The 15,054-nt window shown below is 40.0% G+C and overlaps 1 protein-coding gene across 1 annotated transcript; it reads left to right on the top strand.

Annotated features, from left to right (window-relative positions):
- The first annotated feature begins 5,646 nt into the window (after positions 1 to 5,646).
- LOC118883813 (elongation factor 1-gamma-like) lies at positions 5,647 to 12,857 on the top strand. Its single transcript, XM_036830953.1, is given in 4 exon segments — positions 5,647 to 5,849; positions 11,540 to 11,865; positions 11,868 to 12,450; positions 12,452 to 12,857. Coding segments are annotated over 4 exon segments (1,518 nt in total).
- Positions 12,858 to 15,054: the final 2,197 nt, after the last annotated feature.

Raw genomic sequence — 15,054 nt, 5'->3', positions numbered from 1 at the left:
ACAAACATGTCTAATGGATGGGTACCCAAGGCTCTTCTTCACTCTTAGAACTCATACAAAGGGTGCTTAATTAGCATGTCTGGGTTATAGATCTCTTAATCACCATTATTCACAGGTTAAATTAAAATTAACCCTATGTAATTGCTCATCTGTCAAAAGAACACAGCTGTAACTACCAAAAAAGAATAAAAACAGTTAGTCAAAAGAACAGAAATGGATGGCTTGGGAATTCGTTGCTCATGTTTTTGGGTTTCCATCCTCCTGTCTCTGACACCCTTCTTTTTTTTAATATTTTATCTTTTTGTCTTTGTTTTTAAATTTTTTATACAATGTTTAAAGGTTACTTTCCATTTGCAGTTATTCCAAAATATTTGCTATATTCCCTGTGTTGTACAATACATCCTTGTAGCCTATCTTACACCCAATAGTTTGTACCTCCCTGCTCTTTCCGCTGGTAACCGCTAGTTTGTTCTCTATACCTGTGAGTCTGCTGCTTTTTTGTTATATTCACTAGTTTGTAGTGATTTTTTAGTTTCCACATATAAGTGATATCATTCAGTATTTTTCTCTGAGTTACTTCACTTAGCATAATGCCCTCCAACACCCTTCTTATCGTTACTGAGGCCAAGCTTGCTCTGCTCACAGCACCACAGGCCAATAAATCGGAGAGGAAGTGCTGAGGCAAGGAATACAACTTTATTCGGAAAGCCAGCAGACCGAGAAGACGGCAGACTAAAGTCTCAAAATAACCATCTTATCGGGGTTTGGATGCCAGTTTCTTTTATAGCACAGAGAGGGGGAGGAGATGAAGTAAAGAGGCCCTAAGTTTTACAAATATCCCCTGGAATGGCCAGCCTCAGGGAGGGGATGTGCTAATTTCTTTTTTCTTGCAGCCATCCACAGGGTCTGGATGTTTCCCTGAACAAAGGCACTTTGGTTTAACATTCAGGCAGAGGGGCAGGGTTCCCCAAGGCAGGTCATTATGTATAGACAATATCCTTTTAGTGAACAAAAGCAACAGGAAGCAAAGGTTAAAGTAAAAGAAACAGATCCAACATGTAGTCAGATTTGAGTCTTCCCTGTAACATTATTGCTTTTCTTCAGTGGGTTCATGGCTATTTTTTTCCTTTTCTTAGGATGTGGCATCTGCAGCTATATCTTCCTTTTGGAGAAAGTCACAAAAGGAGGTTCTGGGAACTTGCTAATCACTCTATCACTAGAGTGAATGTTTACTGACCCTCAACATTTCTCTACCAAAATCAAGCCAAAGAAGGACCAAAACCAACTTTTATTATTTTTGTTTCCTGAGTGCATTACATTAATTTTAAATATTACTAAATTTGGAAATAAAAGACAAATGCAGGCAAAATCATCCCTTGAGGACTTAAGATTTAAATAGTAATTTATATGATAAATTTTGGACCATTAAAATTTGATGCCTAATACTTTGGGGTCAGATAATTCTCTGAGAAACTAATGAAAAACAATGAACCCTTACCCCAAAGTCACTAGGAAAACTAACATAAAATTCTATTGTATACATAAATTCAGTAGGTTTACATACCCACTAAAACCAATTGATTAAACAGTTAAAAGTACTTGGTTAAAACAAAATGTCTTCTGTGACTGAAATAACAGGCACAGATTCTTCAGTGTGATTATACTAGTTAAGTGAAAAGAGCTGAATATCTTAGCAAAACAGCTTATACTAAAGAAAATTTAGAGTTTCAGGATTCAGTTCTTCAAATTTGTATTCCACAATTTAGTCTTCCCAGATAATTATTCAGTTGTTTTTTTGTTTGTTTGTTTGTTTTTTCTTTTTCTTTACAATGTATACTGTTTGGCTGTTCACAATCTAAGAAAAAAATACCAATTCTTTTAATTAAATCTGTCCTCCTCCAGGCTCCTTGCCATACACACACTCTCCCAAAGCAAAACACAAAGTACTCACAGTGCGAGCTCATGTGATTCCCTTCACCCAAATCCATGCCTTCTTTTTCCTTCCTGATTAACAGCAACATTCATAGGTTGTACGAATAAACTAATTAATTAACAAAGAAAAAATAACTTTAAAATGTTTCCAGTTGCCACATACCGAAAATAAAAACTCATCAAACTGAAGTGGACATAAGATTTTTGTATCTACCACTCTGGTGGATTGGCTGTTACTCTGGCAGATAAGCCAGAGCTAGTTTTACTCCTGTTTTGTGAATCTCTTGATGTGAAAAATAGTATTAACCTATAAAAATGGAATCTTATTTAGATGCACATAACTTGCACATTTAGATACACATTTAATAACTTGCTTTCCTGTAAAAGAATAGTTGAAATTAGGACTGTTTCAGAGAATCCCATATTTGTTCCCTATTACTAGGAATCACATAAACCACTGTCTCTCATCCAGGCTGCACTCTCAGAAATTCTGCTGTAGTTAGTTTGAGCTATAGTCTGGGCATCAAGATTTTTTAAAGCTCTCCAGTTGAATCCAATATGAAGCAAAGTTTAAGAACTACTGATATAAATAATGTTATTTATTTATTTATTTTTAAATTAATTTATTTATTTTTATATTTATTTTTGGCTGTGTTAGGTCTTCGTTTCTGTGCGAGGGCTTTCTCTAGTTGCGGCAAGTGGGGGGCCACCCTTCATCGCAGTGTGCGGGCCTCTCACTATCGCGGCCTCTCGTTGCGGAGCACAGGCTCCAGACGCGCAGGCTCAGTAGTTGTGGCTCACGGGCCCAGTTGCTCCACGGCATGTGGGATCTTCCCAGACCAGGGCTCGAACCCGTGTCCGCTGCATTGGCAGGCAGATTCTCAACCACTGCGCCACCAGGGAAGCCCAATAATGTTATTTTAAATGAGAATATACTGAGTTTATCTTATAGCAGATCTACTAGAGCTGGCATTTTCCCTCATTACTATATGGTAATTTAAACCAGTGCTTCCCAGCCTTCTGGTATCATGGCATACATAGAAAACTGTGATATTTGTGTGGCTCACTGGGGGTAAACAGAGAAAGTTATTTGTAGCAGAAGTAACCAGCTTGGAAACCTCAGCTGCCCCAGTTGGAGCTAGACTCCTCCAGGGTCACAGAGGGTCAGAGGTCAGCATTGAGACATTCCAGTAACCCATTCTGTGCAATTCAAAGATTGAGACCCTCACTCTTAATTACACTAAAATGTAGAGTCGATGAACAAGAAAAAAAACAAACAATAAATTAAAGCTATTTACTTTGATTTTTCCAATTTTCTTAGAGGCTAGCTCAGTTTGGGGCTCATTTAGGAGAAGGTTTTCTAGACTGGAATGGGCCTCTGAGTACTTAGGCAATCTCTGGGGATTTCTGGTGGGACACCTGACACAAATTCATCCTCCCTTCTGAATTTATGGAAGAAGTAACCCACTTTTTGCTCAAATCCAGTTATTCCAGTGAAAGTCTCACCAATATTATTCTAAGCCTTATTTTTCAAGGCTAGACAAGGTTAGGAATTGTCAATTCCTTTATCTTACCTTAATCATTACTGGGAGAAAAGTATGGAGAATTAATAATCACCAGCTCCTGAACCTAATAATAATGGATTTAAAAGCTATAAAATCATAGCATATGAGAAAAGAGTAAAAGTTGATTTTTATTAAAACTCCATCTTTTTAATAGGAACAAGGAATACCTAGCATATGGGATGGGAATATAAAATAAGACAGAAGAGGCTGATTTTAATTATGCTTAATTAAAATTTGTAAATGTGGGACTATGACAAAGCAAAGCATATTTGGCTTCAGTTATTTTTGCTTAAAACAGGTAGGATGAAATGTAACTTTTAGAGTCTGAAATTAAATCATTATAGAGGGGTTTTATTGAAGTAAATTTCATATTTTAAAACTTGCAGGTGGAAAAAATTTTAAATATGCAATAACAATGTTCACAGGTTTTACTTGGGAAGTGATTTCAAAATCAAATTTCAGAGTTTAGGAGGAATAATTTGTAAGGACCTTTTTTCCCAAAACATTTATGAAGCATCATCTATGGGCAGCACACATTTTCTACCTACAGTGAAAGCTTAATTCAAGACAAAGATGTATTAATAGAAGGAGGAAGATGGGGATGGAAATGTTGACTGAGAAAAATGCACAACCTAAAAGTTGAGAATTCTGTTTTATTTGGTGGACCTTCTGAGGACTTCAAGCCTGGGAGACAGGCTCTCAGGTAGCTTTGAGGGACTGCTCCAAAGAGGCAAGGTGGGGAGCCAAGATATACAGGAGATTTTGCAACAAAGACAGGGTAGTCGGAACATCAAAAGATTACTGTTAATTAAAGAAAACCAGACATCTCAAGTTAAGGAATTTAGCGCTTTTCTATGTATGGGAAGATGCAAGAGTCTGGGCTCGCTGAAATCATTCCTTTGATATGCACCTCAGCTTTCTGGGGCCAGTATCCTGTGCTTTCTCATCCTGAGTCTCTTCAGAGGTGGCTGTAGCGGTTGACTGCTAGATGGCAGGCATCCTGTTTCATCCTGAGTTGGGGAGGCTGTAATGTGGTGGCTTGATGGTTGCAACATCCTTTGTTTACTGATACGGCAGGCAACATTTCTCCTTCACAGTAAGAAGGAAGAGAAAGAGGAATAGGAAAAGAAAGCATGTTGAAAATTATCTACTTGCCTCACTTCAAAGAATATCATAGACATTAATACCTTCACACTCTGGACAAAGTTCTAACTCTGTGAGACTTCATTTACAAAGTGTGTATAAGAGTTTCAACTGAGAAAATTATGGAAAATGGTATGATGCGTGTTAGACAACTTAAACAGTGGTCACATAGTAGGTCTGTGATTGAATACCCTCAACACCTCTATCTTGGTGTGTTTAAAGCAGAATTCAGTTTTTCTCCTTACTCTAAAGCAACCTCCTCTTTTGAATCTCCTATTTCTATTCCACCTGCCCAATATTTCTCAGAGGTGTGAATTTCTTTCACTTCTCACCACCAGCTTATTAGTTAGGACTTTGGTTCTTCACACTGTAGTTGTTGTAATGTATCCTTAACTGATATTTTTTCTTTCATGTAACCTTATTTGGAAATAGAATGGTTGCAGATGTAATCAGTTAAGAAGAGGTCATGCTGGGGGGTAGAGTGGTTCCTTGATCCAATAGGAACGGTGTCTTTATAAGAAGAGGGAAATTTGGACACAGAGACAGAGACACACAGAATGGGGAATGCTGTACGAAGACGCAGAAACAGAGTCAAGATGGGATATAAAGATGAGGCAGAGATTGGAGTTATGCTGCCATGGACCAAGGAACCTGGGCTGACCAGAAGCTAGAAGAGACAAGGAAGGATCCCCACTAGAGGCTTCAAAGAGAGCATGGCCCTGTCAACACCTTAATTTCAGACTCCTAGCTCCAGAATTATGAGAGAGTACATTTCTTTTTTTTTTTTAAGCCACCCAGTTTGTGATATTTTGTTACAGTAGCCCTAGAAAACTATTGGGTTGGCCAAAAAGTTCATTTGGGTTTTTCTGTAATATCACACAAAAAACCAAAATGAACTTTTTGGCCAGCCCAACATTACACCCTCTAACAGTTTTTGTAGAGTGCAGCCAACTACATATTTTAAGGGTCTGTAATGAGTGTACCTAAGCAGTATAAGCAATGGACCATGAAAGCTCTCGCACATCCCCTTGGCCCACCTTCCATGCCACTCCCCCCAGCTATTGCCATTGAAACCAGCTGCATGCTGGTGTACCCTACAACACCTTGTGCTGCACATCCCTTACTTTCCATCCTGGGCTATTTGGTTGCTCACCATGGGGAACTGAAGGTGCCCAATGTTCTATACGGTGTACCTGGAGGTGCAAGGGGGTCAACACTCCTCTGGGAAACCTTTGACCATTGGGAGATGGGAGCCAGTCTCTAACATTCCCCACTTCCATATCCAGGGTAGACAATTCTGATGTGCTTCAACACGTTCCTCCGAGGACCCACAGTGATAACTAGATTAATAATGCATCCTTGAATTGCCTTTCTCTCCTTCCTGTTTCTCTCCTCTCTGTTATCCTATTCTAGTTTCCTAGGATCTTCTCTCAAAGTAAATTACCAACAAGCAAGCAGTCTTTGTTGTCAGAAAGAACCCAAGGAAAGAGAGCTGTGAAGTTTTCCCAAAAGATTTGTGCCTGATATTTTTTATTACTATAATACAAGGACCCAACATAATACCTTGCACATAGTAGGCATTCAGTAAGTATATATTTATTGAATGAATAAATGTACAATGGCTGATCCATTAATCATTACATGTTATGCATATATCAATACGTTATAGTTGACTGTATATATAACTAAAATAATATCTTGATAGTGATTCAGGCTGCATTTCTTTGCCTTGCCTACATGAATATTTTGAGAAACATTGTTTAAAAAATTAAGATAAGCTATGTATCTGGAAAATTGATAATTTATAATTCTAATAACATTATTAAAAATAACATCAGGTTAGGGTTCGTTCAATGTCTGATACCAAATCTACTGACCCATATGCACCTGGATCAACCCTTCTGCCATGTAGAGGTGTCTTCCCTCCCTGTCTGAGGAAAATCGTTCTTGCCACCATAAGAATGTACTTATCTCCTACCATGCTAATCTTTTCTTCTACTCTCCCACCTTTTCCACTCCACTTCCTGGATTGCAGTGGCCTTATTCTCCTTTCATGTCTGCAAATGTGTCAAGCTCTTTCCTCCTCTCAGCCTTTATAACTATTCTTCCTTTGCCAGAAATATTCTTCCCCTTGCTCCTTTCTCATTCAGAGCTTAGCTTACATGTCAACAATTGAGAGAAGCCTTCTGTGGCCACCATTTCAAAGTATCCATCTTAAACCTCCACATTCAGTTCATCTCTTTGATTTTAATTCCTAATCAACTTTTTCTATTTCCCTTTTTCTTGACTACCCTTACCCTAGCCAAAGTGGGACAAGTTACTATTACTTCCTTCCTTAACTACTATGAAAATTCTCTTAAAAAGTATCCCCTTGGGAAGGTTATCTAAAAAATATTTACAGTTTCTACTAGACAGACATCAACTGATAAGAGCAGATACTGGCTATAGTGTTGGAATAGCATTCTGGAAGCCCACTGCTATACCAGGTACTAACTCTTCGGTTGCTTGATTCTGGCATAGAGTCAGGACTACCCAAATGGCAAGAAGACACTTGGACACAGGGTAGCAACTACTTCTAACAAGAATGAAATTATGTCAGTGTTTTAACAATATGTATGGTTGCACTTTTGCAAACTGATGCATACTGCTTCATACTGGTTAGTAAGCTATTTGCCCAATCCTTCACATCTAAACAAAAGGGACCTTTAATAAACACATGTGTGCATGTGCACACACACATACACCCACACTCCAAATTCTACAGTGACTGCCCAATTCTTAAATATAACCCATAGTTCCTAGATATCTGACCCTTGATTACCTCTTCAATATCATATTGTATCATGATCTCACTGACTGTCCCCAATAGAGGCAACCAAGAAACTGAACATAGCATGCATTCATATCCCAGAATGTGTACAAGACCCCAACAGAAAATAATTTGCATTGATGACCAGCTCAAAGGATAAAATTGCAAAGCAAATGAAAACTTAAGTGCCATGTGACATAGTCACAAATGAGTAGCTATAGATAATACGTTAACCTGAAACTATATTTTTATAAATAGTAGAAAGGCAATTTGGGAAATACACTAGAAGTCCATGAAATATAAATACCTCTGACTCTGCAATTTCAATCCTAGAAATTCACCTTAAAGAAAGAGAAATACACGATTTTTTACACAAGGATGTTAATTGCAATATTATTTATAATGAAGTCCAAAGCTTCTAGCAATAGATGATTAGTAAAATAAAATATGATTCAACTAGCAGTAGACAGCCATTAAAAATGTTTGAGAAGTGTATTTAAAAGCAAGGCAAATGTTTATTATATATTATCAAGTGAAAAAATCAAGTTATACAGTAGAAATGTGCAGTGTGATTCCAATTTAGATAGAGTCAGACTAAGTGGTTAAGTTAGGTGATGAGATCACAAATAATTTTCTTCTTGTCCATGTTTTTCTGTATTTTCCAAATGTGCTTCAGAATACTGGAATTACCTTTATGACAGGAGGGAAAGCCAATACATTTTATTGACAAAATAGTAGTACATTAGTTTTGAAAGGAGTGTACCAACATGCTTTGCTGATATTGTGATCTACTGTGAAAAGCAGACCTGTAAATGTCTGTAATGCATAGATGGTAAAAGAGATTTTGCTGAGCAGAGTCAATAACATTTTCTGGGCTTCTGTTTTTTTCTGTGACTTTTAAGATGCTTTAAGATGATGCAACAGACTTTTTTCTAAGGCCCAAGAGCAATTTTTCTTGGAGATGGATTTATGCAAATAACTTTTACTTACTGAAAGATTGAAATAGAATCAAAACTTATAAAACCAGGCAAGATGAAGGGTAAAAAGGTTCAAAGGGTCCTGCTCTAATTTCTCAAAAGAACATTGTGTTCCCTCCTAGCTTATCTCCATTAAAAAGACCTATGTGCTTAGCTTCTCAAAGACTTTTTGAATTTGGTATAAATTAAAGAGGTATGAGATGACATCTGAGAATCATGTCAAGCGAAGAAAGCTTCTATTATTCACAGGGCCAAAAATTTTAAGCCCATTTTGTAAAATAAAGCTGAAGCATTATGGGTCAAAGAAAATTGAATCCAAACTCCTTGCTCATTTATTTTATTTTGAATGTCAATTGATCAGAAGTTCATTCTAGCTGTTAAAACTTCAGTAGTCAATGTGTGAGGAAAGCTTGTCAAAAGTTGTCAGTGTACCATTTGGTTATTCAAATTGAATCAAATTTCACTTAAAATTATTTCTTATTATTTAAGTTTGTTCTTATGATTAAGAAAAATTACAACCTCAATTTGTAAGTTTCTTAAAATTTCTCAGTCTTTTATTCCAACATGACAAAACCCCCTTTTTTTCAGATGAAAGGAATTACTGATAACCTCAATATATTTTGTTTCCTATTTTTTGCCATCTTCATTGCCATCTTTTATGCATTGCTTCAATTATTTCATTTGTCTTGTTACAAAGAACATTTGGTCCTCCAATATGTCCTGCTAGATGATTCTTCTAGAACCTCAGGATTTTTTTTTTGGTTTTTTTGGTTTTTTTTAAATTAATTAATTAATTTATTTATTTAGTTTTGGCTGTGTTGGGTCTTCGTTTCTGTGAGGGCTTTCTCTAGTTGCGGCAAGTGGGGGCCACTCTTCATCGCGGTGCGCGGGCCTCTCACTATCGCGGCCTCTCTTATTGCGGAGCACAGGCTCCAGACGCACAGGCTCAGTAGTTGTGGCTCACGGGCCCAGTTGCTCCGCGGCATGTGGGATCTTCCCAGACCAGGGCACGAACCCGTGTCCCCTGCATTGGCAGGCAGATTCTCAACCACTGCGCCACCAGGGAAGCCCTAGAACCTCAGTTTTATCTTATTATCTCTCTCTCTTACATCAACAATGACAACTTGTTGACTAAGAACTCACATTGACACACTCCGTATAGCATTAATGACCCTCCATGAGGCTACATTATCAACCCAGATCCACATAAACTGCTTCCCAATAGATATTCTCTAACCCTGGCTGATTGTGCCCCTTTTTTCGCTACATGGCATGTTAATATTCTTTCTGGGGCGCTTCTTTCCTCCTATGCTTCACCAAGTTAATATCCTATCTCAATTCTTTTAAATCCTTTGACAATCACTTCTAGTTTTCTCACTATTTCAGCACCTGATTTAATTATCTCGAATAATTATCTGATTATCTAGTACCTATAAAGTATAGGTGTTGCTCCAATAAAATTACAAGCTTTTTGTTGACTGAGATTGTATCTTAAAACTTGTTTATCTCACTTAAATATTAGAATAAAGTAGAGCATCTATGAATTGGGCTTAACGAACTTTAGAGAAATAAATTATATTACCTTTCATTATATTATTCAGAATGTGATTACTAGTTTTAGAACTGCTTCTAAAGGCATGAATTTAGCCAATTACCCATAAATGTGTGTGAATGGAGTGGTTTGGAGATGGGAAGGAACATTTAAGCTCATCAGTTTCTTCAACAAATTGTCATTGCACACCTCTTGTTTATCAGGCAGTGGGTAGACACTGATAAGTAAAATTTGGTGCCAAAAAGTTTATGGAACTTACAACCAAATTTGAGATAAAAGATACTATGTAAGTTATTAGACATATAGACATGTTACTTATAAACTGTTCTGAATGCTCTGACATTAACAAGGCACAGTGATGGAGAAAAGTGGATGGAGGGAAGGAAGAGCATGATTTAGATGAGCTAAAGGAATGACCTTGCTAGAGGGTTGACATTTACATTGGGATCCAGAAGAGGGGAGCCAGTCATATGAAGAGGGAGCTGGGACTTTTCAGGTTCTGGCAACAGTATATGAAAAGGCTTAAAAGTAGGGACAAAAGAAAAAAATAATAGGCTTTGAAGCATTAAAGAGAAGCCAGCAAGTTGAGGGCAGAGTAGCATGAGACAAGGATGGAGATGTCAGGATTCCAGATCATGCAGGGCATCCTTGGCCGTGTAAAAAAGACTGTGCATCTAGCTTAAACTAAAATGTGAGTTGGTTTCTTCCTTAAGGTCAGCTTTACAGCTGTGTGGAAACAGATTAAAGAATACCCAATAGGACAAAATGTTTATTTATTTTTTTTTTTAGTGAAAACTATGTCATTCATTGAACTATATCACCTCGATAATGGAAAATCATAATATCACCTAAAGTTAGATATTTTTAAATTTTACAACTGGTTATTAGACAATTGTTAGGTTTTCTTTTCTTTTTTTAATTTATTTTTTTAAATTTTATTTATTTATTTTTGGCTGTGTTGGGTCTTCGTTTCTGTGCGAGGGCTTTCTCTAGTTGCGGCAAGCGGGGACCACTCTTCATTGCGGTGCGCGGGCCTCTCACTATCGCGGCCTCTCTTGTTGCGGAGCACAGGCTCCAGACGCGCAGGCTGAGTAGTTGTGGCTCACGGGCCTAGTTGCTCTGCGGCATGTGGGATCTTCCCAGACCAGGGCTCAAACCCGTGTCCCCTGCATTGGCAGGCAGATTCTCAACCACTGCGCCACCAGGGAAGCCCAGGTTTTCTTTTTAATGGTAGTTGTTTCATCGCTCCTGGAGATACCTAACATTTTATTTATGTTTTAGTAGTGATAAAAAAAAAAATGCCTCTACTTCAGCTTCACTAAACTTCATTTTCATCAACACGTTGAGGAAATGGTTTTCTGTCTCAGTCGTCTGTGACCAGGGAGGGCATTCTGAGATATCTTTGCAGGATGCCTCACTCTGTATCTGGGTATAGGCAAGCCCGCAACTGGAGTTTTCTGATGAAAGTATTCCTCAGTAATCTTTGATACTGTCAAGTTCAAAAGCATCTTTTTGCCTCTGTTTAACTAAAATTAAAACTAATTTGGCCCTTTCTCTGCAGAATCACCACGGTGGCTGGGACCCTGTTCCCATATCCTGAAAACTGGGCGGCCTTCAAGGCCCTCAGTGCCACTCAGTGCAGCGGGGCTCCGGTCCGCGTGCACACCGTACCACCCCACTTCCATTTTGGCCAAACCAAACACACCCCCGAATTTCTCCATAAATTTCCTGCTGGCAAGGTTCCAGCCTTTGAGGGTGACGATGGATTCTGTGTGTTCGAGAGCAATGCCATTGTCTACCGTGTGAGCAACGAGGAGCTGCGGGGAAGTACTCCCGAAGCAGCAGCCCAGGTGGTGCAGGGGGTGAGCTTTGCTGATAGCGACACAGTTCCCCAGCCAGTACCTGGGTGTTCCCCACCTTGGGCATCATGCGCCACAACAAGCAGGCCACGGAGAATGCAAAGCAGGAGGTGAGGCGAATTCTGGGGCCGCTGGATGCTCGCTTGAAGACAAGGACTTTTCCGGTGGGCGAACGTGTGATGCCGGCTGACATCACAGTTGTCTGCACCCTGTTGTGGCTTTATAAACAGGTTCTGGAACCTTCTTTCTGCCAGGCCTTCCCTAACACAAACCGCTGGTTCCTCACCTGCGTTAACCAGCCCCAGTTCCGGGCTGTCTTGGGGGAGGTGAAACTCTGTGAGAAAATGGCCCAATGTGATGCTAAAAAGTTTGCAGAGAGCTAGCCTAAGAAGGACACCCTATGGAAAGAGAAAGCTTCTCGAGAAGAGAAGCAGAAGCCCCAGGCCGAGCGGAAGGAGGAGAAGAAGACAACTGTCCCTGCTCTTGCGGACGAGCTGGGTGAATGTGAGCGGGCAGCAGCCGCTGAGCCGGAGGCCAAGGATCCCTTCGCTCGCCTGCCCAAGAGTACCTTTGCGTTGGATGCATTTAAGCGCAAGCACTCCAACGAGGACACTCTCCGTGGCGCTGCCGTACTTTGGGGAGCACTTTGATAAAGACGGCTGGTCCCTGTGGTACTCCGAGTACCGCTTCCCTGAAGGGCTCACCCCGACCTTCATGAGCTGCAACCTCATGACTGCAGTGTTCCAGCGACTGGACGATCTGAGGAAGAATGCCTTTGCCAGTGTCATTCTCTTTGGAACCAACAATAGCGGCTCCATTTCTGGAGTCTGGGTCTTCCGAGGCCAGGGGCTTGCGTTTCCTCTGAGTCCAGATTGGCAGGTGAGCTATGAGTCATACACGTGGTGGAAACTGGATCCCAGCAGCGAGGAGACCCAGATGCTGGTTCGAGAATACTCTTCCTGGGATGGGGCCTTCCAGCATGTGGGCAAAGCCTTCAATCGGGGCAAGATCTTCAAGTGACCATCTCTTGCCATCGCCTAGCTGCCTACACCTGCCCTTCAGGGAGAATGGGGGTCATTAAAGGAAACTCAACATCGAACCCTTTCCTGCCCTGCCTCCTGTGTGGGTGATGGCTTCTTCAGAGGAGTAGATATGTTGATGCAGGGTGTTGTCTATACCTGCAGGACCTCCCTGTGTAGGAGAGAAGTCTTCAAAAGAGCAGGAAGAGAGTCCTCTCCTCAGTTTTGATTTTTTTTTTTTTTTTAATTGCCTTGCCTCTCCTGTGATGACCATCTTCTAGCCTAGCTGGGAAAGATTGGATTCAGTTAGGAAGGGGTGACACGGGGCTTTGTAACTACCTAATTCCAGACCTTCCTGCATGAAGGGGGAGAATACCTGCTGACAGGGTGAGAGCACAGCATATGCAGAACGACTTAACACTACTTCCCTGCTTCCCGCCGCTGCCCTGTGAGGTGGGGTGGCAGCCGTATCCAAGAGACGTAGTTTCAACACTTCAGAAAAAGAGGCACAGACTCCTTGGAACAGATACTGGCCTGTGGGCCCTAACCTGGCTGTGGATCGTCTCTGGGGTATCCCTACTTTCTAACAAGGAAGTGGGGTTCAGAGATTTAAGCAACTTGCCTGTGATCACACATCTTAGGTAGTGGAGGCAGGATTTTGAACCCAGTGGGTGTCACTGGAGCCTGTACCCTAAATACGCCCTAGCGCTTCCTGCAATGTAGAGCAGTCATAAATGTCCTTTAACAACCAAAAAAAAACCCAAAACTAATTTGAATCACTTCATCCTTACATTTAATTCAGTTAGTGTCTTTCCTCATCTATTACCTTAGCCTCAATTTGTCCGCTGATATTTTTCTAAGCATCTCAAGGAGCTCAGAGTAAGCTAATTGTGGTTCTGTGGAGCTGGACCTTTGGGAGGAAAGAGAAAGCTGGTATCTACGTTCCCTAATCTGTAATATCCTTTCCAATTCACGATAGAAAATGACCTAACTCAACCACATTAGCAGAAAACATGTAGGAGTTTAGCTTACATGGCCCTTAATGTGATTGCCGTCATGAAATCACGAAACGCATACAATTTTAAACTGATCTTGAAGTGAGATGAGTAGATGTTAAATAATACGCTATTTTCTCGCAATGTGTTTCAGTGACAAATTCCATTTTAAACAGTTACATGATTACAAGCTCTGAAATTAAATTTCATGATGAATAATTAGGCACCACTCTTCAGAGTCCCTGGGAGAAGTCACATTCTCTGCAGCACATACACTTGGAATAATCGATTGGGAGTCAATTGGCAAAATACTTCAGATCTAATTTGCAGTTCTGAAGGATCCTCCTTCACTTCAGCAGTTAGGGAGTCTGCTGTAGCCCCTCTTGTCCCATTTTGGTGGGGAAAAAAAGCAGGATTTTATCTTGCTTTGGTACTGTTTCACACTGTGGTATAAGATTCCTCAATTGATTGTGAAAGATACTCATACAAGAGAGTTCCTATTTATTTAAACATCTTTTAGAGTCACAGGTGGAAACAATGAAAAACATAATTTAAGAATTCTTGTTCACTGTTTTTTATTCTGGAATTCAGGGGATAGTTGATGTGGGAGTGTTGTATAGAAAAAAGACCCATGGCCTTTGTTTTGAGGAAAAAAATCTAGATTTCAGCCACTTGGGATCTGGAGCAAATGGGTTAAATTCTCTGTGTCTCAGTGGCTTTATCTGTAAAATGGGTATAGTAATATTTCTCAAAGTTGCTGTGAAGAGTAAATGATATTATAAATAAAAGACTCCTCCCACAGTGCTTGGCCAGAGTAGACAGTTTTCTCTAAGGATGAAGTCTAGATCATTCCTTATTCACAGACCAGAGAAAGTTTATAAGGATGGTATTCAATACTATTTCCATTTTCAAAAAATTTTACCTGCCTTGAATATAGACAAGACAGGGGTATGAGTGAAACATCGGTCTCTCCCCACAGTAATGCTGCTTCCTCAGCCCAGTGTAGTCTGTCTGGGCTCTGCCACTGATGGAGAGCTGGATACTGGCAGTGTTGGTGAAAAGCAGGAGTCAGCAAACATTTTTTTTTGTAAAAGACCAGATTGTGGGCAGAGACTCAACTCTGACAGTTTGTGTCCCATCGACTTAACTCTGCTGTTGTAGCGAGAAAGGAGCCATAGACAACATGTAAATACATAAGTACAC

Source organism: Balaenoptera musculus, chromosome 17 (genome assembly GCF_009873245.2).
Source record: "Balaenoptera musculus isolate JJ_BM4_2016_0621 chromosome 17, mBalMus1.pri.v3, whole genome shotgun sequence".
In the NCBI taxonomy this organism is placed as follows: Eukaryota; Metazoa; Chordata; class Mammalia; order Artiodactyla; family Balaenopteridae; genus Balaenoptera; species Balaenoptera musculus.
Note: the sequence above shows the minus strand (reverse complement) of the source record. Positions and strands in the feature narration are given on the sequence as shown.